This window comes from Charadrius vociferus, unplaced genomic scaffold (genome assembly GCF_000708025.1).
Source record: "Charadrius vociferus isolate BGI_N301 unplaced genomic scaffold, ASM70802v2 scaffold62, whole genome shotgun sequence".
Taxonomy (NCBI): Eukaryota; Metazoa; Chordata; class Aves; order Charadriiformes; family Charadriidae; genus Charadrius; species Charadrius vociferus.
The window spans coordinates 2,623,813-2,644,233 of NW_009647419.1; the positions used below are offsets into that span (position 1 = coordinate 2,623,813).

The 20,421-nt window shown below is 37.0% G+C and overlaps 1 protein-coding gene across 1 annotated transcript in view; it reads left to right on the forward strand.

Annotated features, from left to right (window-relative positions):
- The window catches only part of TTC27 (tetratricopeptide repeat domain 27), a 128,294-nt gene that overhangs the window by 2,466 nt on the left and 105,407 nt on the right, over positions 1-20,421 (forward strand). The window contains exons 2-5 of the mRNA XM_009880444.1: positions 2,556-2,733; positions 8,494-8,623; positions 15,596-15,736; positions 19,547-19,649. Of these exons, the coding sequence (XP_009878746.1) occupies positions 2,556-2,733; positions 8,494-8,623; positions 15,596-15,736; positions 19,547-19,649 (552 nt within the window). The remainder of the gene's footprint in view (positions 1-2,555; positions 2,734-8,493; positions 8,624-15,595; positions 15,737-19,546; positions 19,650-20,421) is intronic.

Consider the following 20,421-nt stretch of genomic DNA (forward strand, 5'->3'; position numbering starts at 1 on the left):
CGGCCCGGTGGCCGGGGGGACGCCCCGCCGCCCCGCTTCGTGTCGGAGGCTTCTCAACCCGGTGCGTCCTTCGAGCGGCCCACGGCCCGCGTGTGGAAGGCTGCCTGAATTTGGCAGCGGTACGAAACTCGCTCCTCTCGCAAAACATGAGGAGAAAAAGTCTGGCATGAGCTACCTGTTCTGTATTTTTATTAGTTATTTAGTCATAGTTGCTTGAGGGAACAGCACAAAGTAGTCTCTTGAGGGGACTCAGGTTGTTAGTGACGCAGCTTTCCCGCAGGGGAACGCAGCAGCTTTTAAAATGTAACATTTGTCATGAAAAGGCACTTCCATATTTCAGACAGGCTAGAAATACAGGTGTGCCTATTCGTGTGCTGTGCTGTTTAAAACGTTTAGAGGTTGTAGCGTATTGAAAGACTCACTCACCCTTACACAAGCACTTACTGAATTTGGGAAAAGAGCTGTACAGAGCTACTCGGCTCTATTTCCTTATGTTATTTCTTATTTAATCTTAATCATTGTACTGTCCAGGAACGTTAGGTGATGTGACTGACATCTGTCAGATCCATCTTATCTTTTCACTGAGAATCATGTATGCTGTTTGTGGTGTGTGATTTTTAGTTGGGATTTTTTTTTTTTTTTACTTTTGGTTTGGTGTTTGTTTTTAAGTAGTGTGCTGCTGTTAGATGTGGGAAAGGCTGTTGGAGAAAGGTGTCTTGCATTAGAGATGGAAAATTATGGGGTTTGTGATGATTCTTAGTTGTCACTTACCCGAGCCCTTCCCATTGATGATCTTGAACCTATATTTAAAGACTGTGACCTTGAATTTGTATGGTGTCTTATAAGAAGCTAGACACAGAATCAAAAGCAGATTTTATGTGCTTACAGTTATGTTACAGTGTTACTGGAAAGAGATGAACCTCAGTATTCTTCGTTACTGATCTGACAGCCAATAGTTATTCTACAAACTACAGCATTGCCTGTCTGGACAACTATAATCCAATATAAAGAAGTTATCATTTGGTGAAAGAAAGTCTCCGTAAAGCATAAATTGGAGAAAGTTTCTCCTTATTTCTGTTCTCTGTGAGAGTATGATATCAACAGGGCTGCAGAACCATTACTATTCTTTTCCATATGGCTTTCCAGGTACAGCTTAAAGTGTTTATTAAGTCATGATCTCTTGCATCATTCATTTGATCATTGTTGTAAAGAACAAAATTAAATTGTGGTCAACAGCCTGGTCCAGAGAGATTAGAATGAATGTCTCTCTGTCACCCATTCGTTTCAAGTCATCCATTGCTGCTATTGAAACTGGTTCCACACTTGGGCTTACTGTACATCTGAAATTTAGAATATGTGTTTTAGCTGGGTGAGCTTGGGGTTGGTGTTTGGTTCACTTCCTTGCACAGCTGCTGCTTGTGTGGATCTGTACCTGTGCTAGTGTTACACTGGCCAGCTTGGGTACTAATATTAGTGTAGCTAAGGTAACACTGAATGCACGGGAGCTGCAGTCCCCAACTGGAATAGCAGATTAATATTAAGGCAGCTATCCTATGCAGACCTCTGCATTTCCTCAGCTGCACCATTACCAGCATCTGCATCAGCTAGTTTAAAAACAGTTAGTACATCTACATGAGTTGTAGCCACAGCTGCAGCGTAGGCAGATACTGGTTTTGTTCAAGAATAGAAGGTTTTAACATGGTGAAGTTGTTCTAACAGCTACTGGATTGATTACAGTGTAGCATATCTGAAGAAAGAAGGGAAGATACCTTCTGTGAACAAAGCTGTAGCCTGGATCAAGAAATTCATGGGTTTGAAGCTTCTTAGGAATTAGATGTATAGTATTTCATGACTGCTGTTTGTCTTGAAAGGCTTCAGTAGAGAAACTTTAATGGATCTAAATCTGCCTTAGTAGTTACTCGGAAGAATCTGATTCCATATGCAGACTTCTCATTAAGATCATAAACTTATAATAGGAAAATAATTATTTTATAAAGATAAGATCATATTGCCCATTCCCTGTGAATGTTCTAAGCATTTAAAGGAAGAACTTAGTAGTTTCTAGTTTTACATGAGAATTTATTCACTGAACTCTGCAAATATTGAACCATTTTTATTTGTTGCCTTTCCCCTAAAAGGGTTCTCTATTCTGTGAAATTATTGTCTTATCTTAGGATTTAACTGTAACACACTCATATAAAATATTTTGGAGGAAGAAAACCCTCTTGCGACAATTGAAGTCGTCTTCAATAACTGCAGTGTACATGTTTGAAAGGTTACCCGTGTATTTCCACTGCAAGTTTTTGTCTTACATCTATCTGACAGTTTGTGTTTCACTGTAACATTAATAGAAGTTCTGGAAAATTTATTTTTAATAAAGTGACACCTGCTACTGCTGTTTGTTAGTTTCAATGCAACTACACTTTTTCTGCAATGTGAATGAAGATTCATTCCTTGAAAGGGGAGTGGTATATGTTTTGGTTTGAATAGGTTTTGTAAGACAAAGTTGTTTCAAAGTTGACACTGATTTCTGGTTTGTTTGTTTGTTTTTTCAGAAAGTGGATCATTATTGCAGTTGATTTTTGATGGGAAATACGAGGCAATATTTGCAAATTCAGCCATCCAGAATTTTTTCAGTGCATCTTCTGTGACGGAGGAGAACATTGACAGTTACCTGGAGAAACAGATTCTGGCATACCTGGACTGTTCTGCAGAGGTTGATAACGTGGAAAGGTGGAATTATTGTTTATTATACTGAAGATTAATAGAAGCTGTGTTTGGTTTTTACAAACAGCATTTTAAAAATTTTATAGTATGTGACATAGGGCCTCTAAAATTGTTGTTCTGACAAAAAAGCTGAAAACAGGTTTCTCGGTTGTTCTCCCCACTCCCTTGAGGGATCCATTCATTATCATTGTTTCTTTCATGGATAGTATTGTGATACAAGGGTTTGTTGAAAACATTAGCTTTATTTACAGTAATTATGTCTGAAGCTGCTGGTATAAAGAAGCCAACAAATGTAAATTCATGTTCCTATGTGTCATCAAGAAACTTATTAACAGTTTTCTCTCTGAAGCATTGCATTACATTTACGTGACTACTTGAAGTACTGTGTAATGCTACTGTCCAAGCAGTGCCTGTATTTCTAAGTCTGATTCATAGTAAGGTTATTCTACTCTTCTTAATGTAAAATGAGTAAGATATTACTTACAGATGCTGTTCATTTATTGATTATTTTCTTCAAAAGACTTTCTCTGATAGATTCTCCCTAATTGTACTGCATGTGCTAATTCTGGCTGTTAATGAGTCTGACTTTAGTGTTTCCAGTTTGCTGTGTAAATAATAAACAGACTGAAATCTGTTGCACTAGGGATAGTAGAAGCAGAAAATTATATATTTATGTGCGTGTGTATGTGTGTATATATATATATATTTGTTTATTTTAAAAGGTGAGGGTGGGAATTTTGCTGAAAGAAAAGCAAAAGATAAGGGAAGAGAAAGGTAAAAAGAGGAAGGTAATATATTGCCAGTAAGTGTGGCTGAGTACAAATGCCTTTGTTTTGGCATGACAGATGTAAAAACAAGAGTTTTGGTAAAATATTACAGACAAACAAATAGTTGGCACCTCTAGAATATTGTGCTGAGATTTGTTATTAATCATAGGGTGTCAAAAGCTTATCTTCTAGTGTGACACACAATATGATGCACCTCTGTTTTCCGAGTTGGACTGTTCAGAGGTTGTTCCTGTGCATTTTCTCTCTAGTTTTTTTTTTTTCCTCTCTTTTTTTTTTTTGGTTTTGTTTCTTGCTTTGTGCTGTTGCTGTTAAATATTAGCTGGAGTTTAGGTGGTAACATAGTCCAGAGGAATTTTTCAATATTGCTATATTCTGTCATCTTGCAATAGTTTATTCTGAATAATGCAGCAAGGAAAGAAAGATCAGTCAGGGCTTGAAACAGACCCAATCCTAATCTTAATCATTGCTTGAAATATGTGTTTCTGCTCTTATGAACTGTTCAGCTTCTTAAAAACAATCATAACCTATGTCAGGCACTCAGTAATATACATATCCTGTCATGGTGATGTTTCTTCTTCTCCTGCTCCCCCTGTGAGCTTTTATTGGCCTATATGCCATTTACAGGACGCTACTGCTGCTGTCCTACTGCAGACAGCAAAGCAATTTGTCAGGTGCTCATACTCCAGGTCTTTGAGGTTGGTTTTGTTCCCTCTGCAACTCTAGGCAGCATTAGAAGCCCCCTTGCCAGAAGATACGGAGACAGATCTGCAATATTTAGCCTTTCGGAACCAGAGGGCTTTCTGCCCAAAATTACAGCCTAGAGTTTTATTCAAAATGGAAGTGGGTAGTCTTCAAAATGCGTCAGTGTCTTCCAGTAATATTTTTCCTTTGTAGCAGTCAAGTGAATTTTTCAAGCTCCATTTGTAGTATTATAAGAAGCTTTGAATTACATTAGTGCTGAAGGAAGTAAGTTGTGACTTTCTCTTGACAGAAAAACTTCTACTGAAAGACAGATAATTTCCTATTTTAGGTAGGCACTGCTTATAGCACTTAAATCTGTACCATGTTTGTTTGTCTTCGGTGACCTCTAGGTTAATATGTGTTACATAGGGCCTTCAAGTAGGAAAAATAACTATGCCCTGTGACTGCCTTATGGAAGGAATTAATACAGCTTTTGCGCACTGACCTTCCATTGCTTATGATGAAAATGTTTGGGGTTTTTTTTTGTGGGTAAAATGTCATTTTCTTTTTCTACTGACTGATTCAAAGGAAGTACAGCAAACCTTTAAGTTCTAGCTCAGAAAATTCTGTAAGACACTGGTTTTCTTGTGACTTTCAGTAGACAGTATAACTTCAAATATATGCTTTTTTTCCTGAACTGAAAGTTGTAATTCTGAAGGTTAAAAAACTCAGTGGGAGTTGAATTCAATCGGAAACAGAAAGTTGGATAATGTTAATCTTATTCTTTTAGCACAATATAAACACAGCACAAAGCACGGTTTTATAATAGTGTTAAAATAACTCTTAAGGAGTTCTTTTTCTGAAGCTAAAACTGAGCAGCTTGAGGGCAAAAGAGCTCAAAATTTGGATTCAGATTGTAATTTCTTTGGACATAGCCTGTAACTTTTTCCGCTTTCAAATCCCTGGTTCTGTAAGGAAAACATTTAACAGTATTTTAAAATTTGCTGCAACTTTTTTTTCAATCATTTTAACTGCTTTCCCTCCTTCCCCTGCCCCAGACATTTTTTTCACTATGGCACTTTTAACCTTTATGGCTTAAAAATGAAGTCTCAAAGCATTTCTTACAATAAATACTGAATAGGAGATTTTTTTTTTTTAACTTTTTTTTCGTGCTATTGCTACTCACTTCAATGCTTAACAGTTACCTTCTACAGAAAACGTAGCTTCATGGCTGTATTTTAAATTAGCATATTGTAGAGGATGAAGCAATAGTCTATGTATTAACCATTAAAGGGGGAATGCCTTTTCATTTTTTCCTGAGCTCCATGTGAAAGAGGTGCATTCATTGCCTTACATATGGTTTGATTCTAAAGAGTGAAAGGAACTAGTGTGCAGGACACAACAAAAAGATAGAATATTTTCAGAGAGCTTGTTTCAGAAGAGCTTGAAAGGTCTCTTGTTATGCTTTATACCAAAACCTAAAGGAACAAGGGAATGAGCACTAACATTTGTTTTTATTGACTCTGTACTTACTACTTTTACCTTATTCAACATAGAAATTAATACCAAACTTTCCAAAACAAATCCATATAATAAAGCTTGTTATGATTTCCCAACCTGAAAACTGAATGGTATTTCTGGTATTTCTCTTGGGGCATCTGATGGTTGGTGAACTGGTGTGCTATATATATTGAAAAACAAAAAATGAAGTAATTCTTGCTGTTTCTGAGGCTTGCTTTGATGTATATGAATTGAAAAAACCCACTATTCAGTCTCTAATTTTGTTTTGACTTCTCTTGTGTAATTTCTGACTTCACTAGAAAGAAAAACACTCACAAAACCAAAACCTGTAACCTAATCACATCTCAAGTATAGCCTGGCTATTGAACATTTTCTCACTTTTACATTTTGTTTGTAAATTTTAGCATTATATACAAATCCTCTTTTTTTTTTTTCAAATACAAATGGTCTATTATGATTTATTTTTAATTTGAGCAAGATTAGGTATAGCAGTATGCATATTACTGTGGATGTATATAAGCATCTGATTTTACGTCATGGATCACAGTCCTACTGGACTTGGTGTAAACAGTGCTTAATAAAAAAAGGCAGCAAAACCTGCATTCACATAGAGAAAGGAAGAACAGGATGGACAGATACAGACACACGTCAAAGGAAATCTTAAAAATTAAATTAAACAAATTAAACTATGTAGGTCAGCATAGTAAGTGGGACACTAGCAGTAGTCCCTCTGTTGCTTTTCAGGCAGCTCAGAAGAGCAGTTTTCAGGCAGCCTTTGGGAGGTGAGCATTTGCGGATCCACATTGTAAGTGTGAAGGACAGTCAGGGAGACAGAATGAAATTTTTTCGTGGGAATAAATTAGGGGATAGGCAAGGGAGGCTAGCCTTTACAGGGATTAGAGCTTGGAATTGACTTTCTGATACAGAATAAGTGATAAGGAGACTGGAAGTTGATCATGGATCTGAAAATGGGGGAAAAAAAAATCAATTGGTGATGATATATTGACCGGTGGAAAGACAGTATCCCAGCCAAAGTAATGGAATTGGTTATCAGTTGTTTTAGAGGTCTTCTGCATGGATATAACTGTGTCAAGACTTCAAGCAAGTTTGCCTGCCAGATAGATAGATGTCAGTAATGTTAATAAATAATTATTAGTAGAAATAATAGTGTAAATGATGAGGTAATGAAAATGAGTCTTTGAAAGACTGAAGTGCGTCTGTGAAATCACAGTGCAGTGATGGCTGATTATTCTGTATGTTTCAGAAGCTTTGAAGCATAATTTATCATGGGAGAATAATTAGAAAATGTATGTCTATGTGGTTCTTTTGTGTATAATGGTAGTCATTTAGTGTACAGTAATTGTTAGTGCTTTATGTTCTTGAGTTATTTGTAAGTTTAATGGTAATCTTAAATATTCATTCAAATAATATTTGCTGGTAGATAGTTACTGGCTGAATAATGACAGCTAGTAAGTGTTATCTTGCCTTGTTTGACAAGAACTCTTTATACCAGTCCTTGTTCTGTAACTCTCCTGAAGTCTCTGTTCAGTTTTGGGGTTTTTTTTGTTTTGTTTTGTTTTGTTTTGTTTTTCAATCAAGCATTCCCCACCCCTGCTTTCCCGTTATTATACATCTTTTGTTACATTCTTGCCCACCAGCAGCTTGTTTGTGTGTGGCTTTTCTGTTGGCTTAGGGGTTGTATAACACTTTATCCTTTTGTTTCCATTTGGAGAACACTTGCATCTTTAAGTCCCTGTTTTACAGTTAGGAAAAAAAAAAAAAAAAAAAGACTAGTTTTTTTCAATTCAGTTAAGCTCCTCAACATACCAATTTTTATACCAAACCAGCACAATTAAAATGTTAACTTTTTCTGAGTACGACGTGTGTTATATATATGCAGGGCTCTTGTTGGCACATGACTAATTATAACACAGTAAGGTTCTAAGTCATTAAGGAATCATAAAACAAAACAGAAATTTGTGTAAATGTCCTGACAGTCTACACCTGTTAAATTGACCATTAAATTCTGAGGGATTGTGCCCTGCCTTCTGCAAACCACATAGATTATTTGTTACTGTAGGTGCATAAAGAAGTAATATCATAATGATGTTAGATGAGCTTAGTCTTGCAAATAAGGAAAATTTTACCATAGTTTCAGGAATGAAATAAAGTCTCAGAATTCCATCTTTAAATAAACGATTATGATTCAAATTAAAATGCATGATTGAATGAGATAACATTTGCTGCCAAAGTATCTGAACTTAGTTGGAGGTGATAGTTTTGAACAGTTTTGATGTTCATTTAATTGTTTTCTTGTCACAGGGAGTGAAAATAAACAGCTATGTCAAAACAAAAATAAACATGCTGGTTTGGAACATATGCTAATGCAATATCTTTTCTCTGAAAATGCTGAAGGTTAGATGTATCATAAGAAACTATAACAACCATGCAATAGACAAATAGGATAGTCTGCATCCTATGCTGATTTCCTGATCTCTGATAGTTAGATGTAACTTTAGATTTTGAAACATATGAACTAACTCTGCTCCCGAAATGTTTGTCATTAATAGCAACTGTTATAAACATACATATTTCCAAGCTTTTTAGCTCCCCATGTGCATCTTGAATACTACATTCATTGTGTTTTCCTAACAAGAGAGTGATTTTTTTTTTTTTAGGGCTGAGAATTTTGAATTAGTACAAGAATCAAACAGATCTTGTAGCCTTAATTAAAAATGTAATATGTTGCTAATGGCTCTTCTTATCTATGTTGCAGGCAGAGGCTGATGTTTCTACTTGGTGTGGGCAGTTTGCAGCTCTTCGTTCAAAGCAATTGGACTGGGCCTCCTGTTCACTTAAAGATTCAGGACTTTTTGCCACCTGCATTGTTACAGAAATTCTGTGAGGTATTCTTGGATTTTAATAAGCTGTCCTGTTATCATCACTGCTTTTCACAAATAACAGTAACAAATAGACGTGTCAGAGAAGGCACATCTGTGAGGTGGAGTGCTACAATGAATTGCCTTGATCGTTGATCATTCTGGCTGCTATTGCAAGCATCTTCAGCTATATCAGTTTTATAAGCAGTGCCCTAAAAGTCGTTAGTCTGTTTCTCTACTTAAGAGATTTTCTGCTGGACATGTTGGTTTTGGATGGGGAAGATCTGTTTATTATATGGGAGCATTTACTGGAAGGGTATTTGCAGTCAATAAACTTTTTATTTATTTATTTGGGGATGTGTTCGTAGGTCGATCAAAGAAGGATGGCTTAGAAATTTTCTCTCCTTAGGGTAAGGTAGAAGCTGCATATCTTGCGAATAGCAGAATATCTGGCAGGTACTAAGAGAACGGAAGATTTGGATGCTCAGTATCCTGTTAGGCTCATGGATGATGCCAAGTGAATTGTAGTAGCATTAGTACAGAAATGCTAACTCAAACAGAGCTTTTGGAAGATGAGGGAAATGTAGGAGATGAAACTGAGGACGGTCATTTTTATTTACTTTGCCATCTTTTAATGTAAATAACTAATCAACACCGTAACTTCTTTTTAGTGAGCTGCAAATATTGTTTCTCATGGCAGTACCACACTCCATCTCATGACTGTCCTGCGCCTGTGGTTCAGCACAGCTTCTTGAGCATTAATTTTTCTCCAGGAATTAAAGCTATGATAACATACTGATTACTGCAGCGTGTTGGGCAAGAACACATCACTTGTCTCTGCTAATGCTATGAGTTAACAGAAATTTTAAAGTATGCTACTTCTGAGGGGAAAATGAGTTCAATTTTTCTTTATATATAATAAAAAAAATAAGACATACAAACTAATTACTTCCATTCCCCTTATAAGTTGTTTATAATCTTTAAGATTATAGTACTAAAGTATTCTTATAATCTGTGGTTTCTGTTTACTGAAGAACTCCAATATTCTATGTTAGTGTACATGCGCAGGCTGCAGTCTAACACAGAGGCTGCAGCTCAAGTTGATAGTCATAGAACTGCTGTCATTGACAGAGTTCACAGACCTGTAAAACACAATGTTCATAATTTCTATTAACCCTACCGTTTATTGTTTGTCTTAATGGAAGAATGAGATACTAATTGCCTGTTGAATAAGGGAATACGCGTCTCCTGGTTTCTGTTACATTTCTGCTGTGGCAGTGAATGTGATGCATTGAAAGACATTTGCTTATGCAGAGGTGGTATTCCAGAAACAAAATTGGCAAGAGATTATAAAGGAAAACAGACTTGATTTCTAATGAGTACCACATCAGACTTTGATATTGCTGCAAGGTTTATCTACGTATGCATTGAGGTTGAAGAAGTTTACTTTTATTTATATTAGTGCTATCAATATTATCTTCTTCTGAAACATTAGTGGGTTTTTTTCCAAGACCACTAAACATTTATGTGCTAAAATATAATATCCAGTTCTCTTCTTTATTAAACAACTAAATTCAAAAGCTTTTGTGTGTTTTGAATTATCTTTATGTACTTACTTTTCTTTCCAAGGATTCTGAGTATATAAACACTCTGTAAAGAAGAGCATCTTGATAAACTGACATATTTGTGCTTCCATTAATCCAGCTTTCCTCTCTTGCATACACAGATATTCAGAAAAAGTGGGTTAAAAATATAGCTCTAATCTTCTCCATCTGTTGTAATCTTCTATATTCTGTCATCAAGACTGATACAATCCCTTTTTAAATAGACCTTCAATTTTTCAGGTTTTCAGACTAAAATGATATTTTCCCATGTGAAGGTTAAAAAATTGTCTTCATGTTTCTTTTAGCCTGCTCTAAGAAATATCACTAACTTTCAGCCTTACAATGTCTCATTTCTTTCATGAATATTTTCAAAACTGTTGTTTTCAGAACACTATTGGATTAATCTTAACTTTATGTTTTCAGGCTGTGTAACTGTTGCCATTTGTATCCTTTGGAAGTTTCACCTCTGAGTCAATGGCATAGTTTCATTTCTGCTCCCAGATAACTTCTGAATGCATCGTTAATTTCTTATGAGTGCATTAAGACTGCATGAGACTATAATTAATTTCAGTGAAGAATAAATAAAATAGCCTCTTTTAGATGAGTTGCTGGTAGGGACCTCTTGGATGTTTTCCATGTGCAGTATTCATGAGTATTATTTCCCATCCTCCAAATTGATTCCAGTCTTTTCTGTAAGTTATGGTTACATTCATGTACTTTTTATGTCCTGCAGAACTGGCTTGTGCGTTTCTCTTTTGAGTCCACACATAAAACTAGTTCAGTGATTTCTAAACAGAAAACCAGCTAATGGTTTAGTTATTAGTTGTCTTTCAGTTTTCTAAAGTAACTTTGAGACTTTACCACATCAGTTAGTAGCCTGACTGATACTACCTTGAGTTTTTTAATAAGTGGATTGTGTTTAAGGAAGATTTAAAGAGTATTGAATTTCAGTTAAAGTGGGTTAGCAGTTCTGGCTTTGAATTTACTGGGATTAGACTAAAACATTTTTCATAAGCTAAGTGCTTATAATAAGTGGGATGTAGTAATAGGCTCCTTGTGTCTTGAAGAGCTGTCACTGTCTCTTTGCATATAAGGCAATAAAAAGTACAGAACTGTTGAAGCTGGAGCATATTTATTCTGCCTTGAGTTTCAGAATTACTGCATATTAGCTCGTCATACAATTGAGTTTAGTATTTTCAGTAGGTGAACTGGATAAAACTGTGTAGTAGAACTATTTAAGACCACCGATGGCAACAAGACTGTTGTGAGGACAAGCTACTTTAATTGTTTGTTGTCTGATTTCCTATTCACAAGTAGGATATATTTGGTAGCAGTGAGAAGCTCCATCTTGAAGAAGATTCCAATGTGTTAGTTGATAATGCATGTAAATAACTGGTAGGAATCTTCCAAATACATATATCAACATCTCCTGGTGACCTTTTTGTAACTTCCAGGTTGATTCCAAATAATGAGTTTTGGAATGCATTTGATTAATTCTGTTTCCTTATATTTGTATTACTGCTTCTTTTATGCATTATTTGATCCTTTTGCTGGGAGAGGCTGAAATATTGCCACTTACTCATAATTTGTATGAAAACCATCAATGTACTACGTAGTACTACTTTCTCAAATCCGGTATGATTCCTTAGCTTTGTTAATTCAGTCTGTTGGGAATTCCTTTTTCCAGACCCAAATGCTTGGCCTCCCGTTAGCATAAACTAGCCCAAAAGAAGAAAGAGTTAATTTTAGGCTTACTCGCGTGCTGTTTGAATACCAGTGACCAGCAAGGTATAGGCTGTGAAGATTTTGCATATTTCTCCCTCTTGTGGGGAATATAAGGATGGATGGTAAAGGCTAAATGTGGAGGCAGTCTCTTGTAAGCAGAGGTAATCTGCTAAAGTAGCCTACAGTCTTGCCATGAAAATAGAATAGAAGAGAGATTCTTAATGCAGCCACTTGGAAAATAATCCTTTAGTAATGGAGCAAGGTCACCCTCACAAGGAATATGAACAAAAGCATTCATAGTACTACAAGTACAAGTACTTCTACCTGGAGCGCACTCAGGGAAGACTTGCTTACGCTAGCTCACCTTTGTTATCTTCAGTTAGCAACTCAGCTCTGCATGGGTTACCTGTTGCTGGTTTGGATCATGAAACTGGGGATAACCTCAACTGTAATGTTACCTCCTTTGCAGAAAGTTGGAGAGAAGCATTTACGAAAGTGTACTAAGTGTACTAACTTTACGAAAGTGTGAAGAGTGAATTCTGTTCCGAAGGACCAAATCTTTGGTTGGTGACCTCAGTACATCCTCCATTAGTCTGGAAGATACATGACCTTAGCTTTGCCAAATGACAAATGGTTGTGCAGTAGTCTTTGTACAGTTTAAAATCTGAGAAGCCCAGTATATAAGGCTTAGTAATCACATACAGGCAGATTCCTTATTTGATAGCTTGTTTCCCCCCCCTCCATTTTCTAATCAAGCCTTCCCGAGCCTTTATTCTGGCTTTTTCTATCTCTGTGTATGTCTGCACATTTTAACATTTGGGGAAGGATCCCCAAGACTGAGAAAGAGCTGATTAAATGTTAGGAAGGCCAGTTCAGAGCAGTTCCTGATATAAAAGTAAAAGCTTACCAAATGCTCACTTTGCCTCTTGTCACTATCATTAGCAAGAAAAGAACATGAAGCCCCTAAACTAAAATTCTCATGGTCTCTACTCTCAGAGCTATTGAACATGAATGGCAGAAGCTTTTTTCTGATTCTTATCATCGTTACTCAGGTGGTAACAGTTGTGCTGAGAACACTTTTGAAATACTGTGAAAACTGAAGCCAAGAGTACTTTCCGGCTTGCAGTGATTTAGGGCTTTAGTGGTAGTTACTTAACAGTAGCCATTAAGTTACTGTTTGGAAGTTGAATACATAACCAGCTGTGTTTCAGACACTAAAAAATATGTATTTAGAGTGAATTGAGCTTCATTTGTTTGTATTTAGTCCAGAAGTGGTCGAATGGAACCACCTGCATGTTCAACAGAAACTGGATGATTACCTCGGGGATTTCTCAGCGTATGTTCATGAAGTAATTATCTAGTATATGTTTCTATGCTTTAAGAAAAATTTTCCTGAATAAAATAATTACACATTTTGATGGCAAGTCTGGTGAAGAATAGAAAGACTCAACAATCTAACCCAGGTTTACTAGGTCAGGAACATTGTGGGTTGTGGCCATTTTGAGATATGTGAGATTTTTGAGCTATATGAGATAGTTTTGATACTTTGAATATTTAAGTGTTTAAATGCAAGACAACAAGCTCAAAATTCCATTTTACTCTTAGCCAGTATTTCAGGGATTTTTGTGGACTTGATTCCTAGCTTTTCAGCCCTTGAAGCTGTAAAAGCTTAAATATCTATCTCTTATATGTAGCTGTTCTCTCATCTTAAAGACTACCTTAGAGCAGTGAATTCTCTTGTTAGAATCTGCACTGATAATGTGGTCTTAGAGCACAAGCTGGAAGAATGAATGTTGGTTTTGGTTTTCTCAGCTAAAAGAAAAGTATGTCTGCTTTCCTGTATGGGATTTGCTAAAATAGAAGATAGCAGTTCTTTGGCTCTGAGACTTGTTGGCTTATTGTCAAGGATGTGACATATCGTCTCTCCCTTCTCCCTTCCTCCTTACATTCCTTGTAATGTTACGTTAGCCGGACTGAGCTGTCCAGTGAAAGGACTTGAAATGTGAATTTGAGATTAATTGGTTGCTACAGTGCTTGAACAAGTGTAGATTAGTATAGCATAGCAAGGCTGCTTTAGAAAATGATCCTATAACAAAACTTATAGTTCTTCACTTTCCCACTGAGTATTTTAAGAGCAGTCTACTTTGATTATAGAAAGAATCAAAAAGGAGCAGACAGGGAAAAAAGTTTGTTGAACTGAAAATTATATTGCGTCCTATTATGTGTATGCGTGGATTTTAAAAATTCATCTTTAGAAGTACTGAATGATGACTTTCCCTCTCAAAATTAGAGCAGACATGTTGGTAAGGCTATTCCTTTCTGAATCACTAGAGGTGGGAGGGATCTGGTATACTTCCACTTGGTAGTTTCTTTCCTTTATTCTCAAGTGGTTTGTCAGACTATTGTAAACTTTGTTTTCCACGGTGGGATTGAAATGACTGCAGTGATGTCATGGAAGAATTCCACTTTGAATAAATAATTAAAAGTCCAGAGTCATTGTCTACAAAGTACAAGTATTTTCAATGTTAATGCAACACAAATAACTAACAAACCTAAGCAAATCAGAAAAGAAGCCTGAAGTTTACTCTGTTATTAAAGAGTGAACTAGGGGAATAATGTGGCTTAACAACTTTTGCTTCAGTGTAACCTGTTGGAAAAGGTATTGAAAAGAGTTTCAAATAACTTAGGCATTAAATTATTTGTTTAGTTTAAAAAGCTGAAATGTGATTCAAATAACTTCTATCCTGTTTGTGTTGAATGAATAAGAATCTTTCTCAGGCAAATTACTTCAATGCAAACTGTCATTTAACCTTCTCTTCTCGTTCCTTTCCATTCCCTTTTCTTGCCCCTCTTATACTAACTGAAAACAAAAGCCCTGCTTTTTGTAGTTTGCAAAGGAAACCTGCCATATAAGAACCAGGAATAAACTGGTGAACTGACATTTCCCTGAGCCTGAAGATAAACTGCTTGAATGCTTTCATTGCATTAAAAGGGAGAGAAGAATAGGTGACTGTCAGATGACAGTCACCACTGAGAGAGAGATTCCCTGGAGAGCTACATCAAGCCCATTAAAGAAAAGAATTACTGTAGGGAACGTCATACAGGAAAGCATCCAAAGCAGGGAGACGTTTTTATTTATTGCACAAAGGGAAGAATGGCTCTAATATTGCTGCCCTGATGCCACTCCAACAGGAAGCTCCCTCTGGGGAAAGAAGAAAACACATATTGACATTACTGGAGGAATATCTAGTGTATTTGAGTGTTGTAGGATTAATTTAATTAAAAATTATTTTATTTCTGTGGTTACAAATTGAATGGCATGGATTTACCTGAAGTTTTTTCCCTGAGATCGTGGAAGGATTATATTACTGGAATGTGTTTGGGGATAGTGTTGATGGGACACACGCATTTCAGGTGGGAGGAAATCATAGTCTTTCAGATCATGTTGATATGGTGTACCAGGAGAGAAAGAAACAAGACAGAATTCACCATGACTTGGTAAAATGTCGAGACTCCAAGAGGTGTTGATTATTTTTTTTTAATGTTTTGAGCAGACTTTTTCCTTAAATACACGAATAGTTATTTTTCCTAATTCTGTATTACATGATTTGTTTATAAACTTACTTAAGTTTCCTGAAAGCTGTCTTTTTTTTTTTTTTCATTCTTTCAGCCAAAAATGCTGCATGCAGCTATACTGAAGATGCTGGTTCTAGATGGTGAATCAGTCTACAGCTTGACTTCTCATCCTATTTTGCTGCTTATAGCCAGGATAATCCTTGTGAATTCAAGACACAAACTAGCATCTCTTCAGGTAAGAAACATGTGACTAATGATTATGACTGCCAGCTACTCATTAGTTGGTGCTCTTATTCTTTTCTTCATCTCTCATTGAATCAGTATAACTTCCATTTCTTTTTCTGTAGCTCTGAGGTTTTTCCCTCTAAGAAACAGTTCAGACAGTGATTACAGTTAAACACAAATATCTTGTTCTTAAAGATAAGCTATTTTCTCACTGTCTTCCCCAAAGGAGAAGAAAGATGCCTTCATTACATCAATGTGCAATCGCAGCCCAGAAGGCCAACCATATCCTGGGCTGCATCAAAAGAAGTGTGGCCAGCAGGTCAAGGGAGGTGATTCTGCCCCTCCACTCTCGTGAGACCCCACCTGGAGTACTGCATCCAGCTCTGGAGTCCTCAACATAAGAAAGACATGGATCTGCTGGAGTGTGTCCAGAGGAGAGCCATGAGGATGATCCAAGGGCTGGAGCGCCTTTCTTATGAGGAGAGGCTTTCTTATGAGTTGGGGCTGTTCAGCCTGGAGAAGAGAAGGCTGCGGGGAGATCTTACTGCGGCCTTCCAGTACCTAAAGGGGGCCTACAGGAGAGCTGGGGAAGGACTTTTTACAAGGGTATGTAGTGATAGGACGAGGGGGAATGGCTATAAACGGGAAGAGGGCAGGTTTAGATTAAACATTAGGAAGAAGTTTTTCACTTTAAGGGTGGTGAGGCACTGGAACAGGTTGCCCAGAGAGGTTGTTGAGGCCCCATCCCTGGAGGTGTTCAAGGCCAGGCTGGACGTGGCCTTGGGCAACCTGGTCTAGTGGGAGGTGTCCCTGTCTATGGCAGGGGGGTTGGAACTCGATGATCTTCAAGGTCCTTTCCAACCTAAACCATTCTATGGTTCTATGATTACCTGGAAAAATTAGAAAATTTAATAGGAAGCAACTTTTTAAAAAAGCATACTTTGTGACATTATTTGAGGGGGGTGGGGAGAATGTCCTATAATGCAGCATACATATACTGTGTCCTCTTTAACAAGCTTTGGGATACTGTTAACTATTACTGTATGGGCTACAAAGATGATTAGGGGATTGGAACACCTCTCTTATGAGGAAAGGCTGAGGGGCTTGGGTCTTTTTAGTCTAGAGAAAAGAAGATTGAAGGGGGATCTTATTAATACTTATAAATACTTAAAGGGAGGGTGCCAGGGGGATGGGAACAATCTTTTTTCAGTGGTGCCCAGTGATAGGACGAGAGGTAACGGGCACAATCTTGAACATGGGAAGTTCCATCTTAACGTGAAGAGGAATTTCTTTACTTTGAGGGTGGCAGAGCACTGGCACAGGCTGCCCAGAGAGGAGGTGGAGTCTCCCACTCTGGAGACATTCAAAACCCGCCTGGACGCCGTCCTGTGCAACCTGCTGTAGGTGACCCTGCTTTGGCAGGGGGGGTGGACTGGATGATCTCCAGGGGTCTCTTCCAACCCTGACCATTCTGTGATTCTGTAATTCGAAGCCATGAGTTCTAGATGGCAAGGAAGTCCTCCCTTTTGTTTGTCATTGTCCTCTACCTCTTCTGCAGGCATCCGTGTAGTGACTACCTTAATTCTCTGTTGTGCTTGTACATTAAAAGCAAGAATATATGAGGAACCTCTTATTGAGAGGGTTTTTGTCTCTACCACCTTTGTAGTTTAGCAGCAGGCTGGTTGGTAGCAAGACTCTCTAGAACAGAGGACTTCTAACAGCAGCAACTTTATTGCATTCTAGTTGAACAGAATTTGGCTGGAGATCAAAATGCCACATGGTCCTTCTTTATGCTTGGCTGACAACATCCATTCCCAGCTGGGTCTTTGTATGAGTGATGAATTAAACTTTGTGGGAGATGTTGGCTGTACTGCATTTCTGGAAGCCAAACTCCTCCATCGTTTTCCCTGTTATTCACAGATGAGTGCTGTTGAATTTCAGCAATTGGGTCAGTCAGGGAGGCGGACAATGTACCTGGTGTAGAGAAACCCCTTGCTGCCTCCCCTCAGACTGACATAATGGGGTGCTGCCTTCTACCCAGTGGAGGTTCAGTTACTTGTGGCTACATCAAGTTTGGATAGCAGTTCAAAGGTAACAACTGATAAAAACTACTTTCATCAACAGGTCAATGTAGCAGTTAAAGCTTACCATTCTTTCTTGTTCCAGCTTGATTCAAAGGCAGTCTCAGTACTTTTACTTCTTTAAGATTAGTGCAAACGAATTTAAAGCAGGGTAAAATACTGCAAAATACAATACCTAAAGCATTAATAAAGCCCTGTTTTATTCAAAAATGCTATTGTACATGGAAGATGGTTAAGAACCATCCAAAAATCTAACGTTGCTGATAGAATATCATAGAGGTCAGCTGGCATACCTGAAACTTTATAGATATGTTATCTCTGTTTGTAACATTTCTGAGTGGCAAGCATCAGATGGATAAGATGGATACTCAGTTGTGTGGGAAAATTAATACCTCATTACCTAAAGCTAAACTGAAGTAATTTGAAACATCTTATTTGAATTGCCTTTAGGTTTCTAAATAAGTGATCAAATGTTGCAATTTTAGCTTTTTCACAAATTCCGTTGTTTGTGTGTTTTTACGATGTCAGCTTGATATCAAAAGTCATCTTTCTTTGCTTTTTGAAACAGTTGCTATTATTCTTATTGATGGTTCCTTTCTAGGGACGTTACAGTCAACTACATGTGATTGGTTTAGATGTTTGTGCTTGAATACTGTACAGCCCTTAGGTTGGTCCGATGTAAGCATACCTATATAAAAAGTTCAGAAGATAGGTGCCTCTCAGAAGTAATCAAACATCTGTTTCATAGAAAATGATTACCGTGCTAACAGTAGCAGAATAACTAGTAATCATTAGAGCCTGTGTAGAGGTATGCCCTATGTTCACAGATAATAATCTTAAGTATAATTTTGAGAATAGAATATTAACAGTTAGCTTTTCCGTGTGTTTCTACCTGGTGCAGCTAGAGAGGGGTAAGATATGCTGGGGAACTTGTGTTTTGTGTACACAGCTTTCTAAAATCAGTTATTTCCTGAACTGTGATTCAGCTCTGCTATAGAACAATTACTTAGTTGAGTAAGGTATTTGCTCTTCTGAAATTCCACATACAAACGTTAGTACTTCAATTGTGATTGTAAGGTGTTCTCATGAACAGTTCTGGTTGTCTTCCACTTCTCTCAATCTCCTTTCTACTCTCACCTGAAGAAATAAAAAAGGTTAAACAGAACAGGCAAAAAATGCATAGAAGGGCAACACTGGGTGACCAGAAATACTGGATGGCTTCCATAAATAGTCTAGGACTCTTCAGGCTGGAAAGATTACTGAAGAGTGAGATCATGGCTGTCTATTAAAATCATAAATGTTACACAAAGGAAGATAAGTAGAAAACTTTTTTTTTGGCCTTTTTCTGTTACAAGAATTAGGAGGTATGAAGTCAAAGTAGCAAGTGGCTGCTCCAAAATAAGCACACACAAGTATTTCTTTTATCTTCTGTTCACAGAGTTTCTTACCAGATTGTGGTCGTAAAGATTTGCAGGGTTTAAAGAGAGGCTAGAGAAATTAACAGAGGAAAAGCCCATCAAACTCTTAGACCACTGTAGGGCTGCTTGAATATGTTAATCTTTATGCTAGGTTACTGTGCACTTTTTATATAAAGCAGCTATTTTGAATGGGTTTATGTCTTCTAGAATTTAGAATGGAATAGGTTACAAAATCTATATTTTAAAGCCATTTATCTTCTTTCTTTTTTTAAAAAGGATCTGTACTTGTTATTAATTTGAAGTATCTGTATTTACTTTCAGACGTTATCTTGGTGGACTCTAAGATGTGTGAATATTCATCAGCAGTTGTTAGAGGAGAGATCACCTGAGCTATTTGCTCTTGCTCAGACCTGTATAAAACAAGGTATGTTTCTAATTACTTGGTTTATTGGCCTACAACATCAGGTGTAAGATATCATGGGGGAGAGGAATTTGTAGGCACAACTCTTGCAACATGTTGCTTCTCAGATGCTTATGTAACTACAGAGAGTAAAGAGGGAACAAAATTCACTTAAATTGGCATGGACTTGTATGGCACATGCTTTTTTCTGACATCTACAATGAAAATGAGAATATGTGATTGTAGACAAAGTTTTTTCTTTCCCTGTGCTTAGCACTGTTAACTTATCACAAGTTCACTTGAAGCCATTCTGTACAGTTTTCATTCTTTAACTGAGCTCATTTGGGTCTGAAAAGGGAATATCCTTGTTCTTCTGTACCTTCATGGGGAGTTAAACCTATTTTTTCTTCTTTTCTCTATTACCCCATAAGTTTTGAGATTTGTTACCTCTCTGCATAATATGTAGATAAAATAGACAACATTAAAACTAAATTAAGGAATATGTATATTGATGTTTAGAAAAGCATAATGTAGAAAGTTAAAATGTCAAATGTAATTATATTGCTTGGTTTTTTTTTTCTAAGAGGAATAAACTCTTACATAGAGTGTTAATATCATTTGCTACATCAACTGATAAAGCTGGAAAAAGGAGACAAGCTTTAATGTACATTTGCCCATCACCAGTTAGTTAGCTAAAGATTCTTCATTTAATTTCACAAACCTGAAATTTCCAACCAATTACACTTAAGAAATTTTCTGTTGCATTTAGAGATGAGTTGTCACGTATGTTTGATTT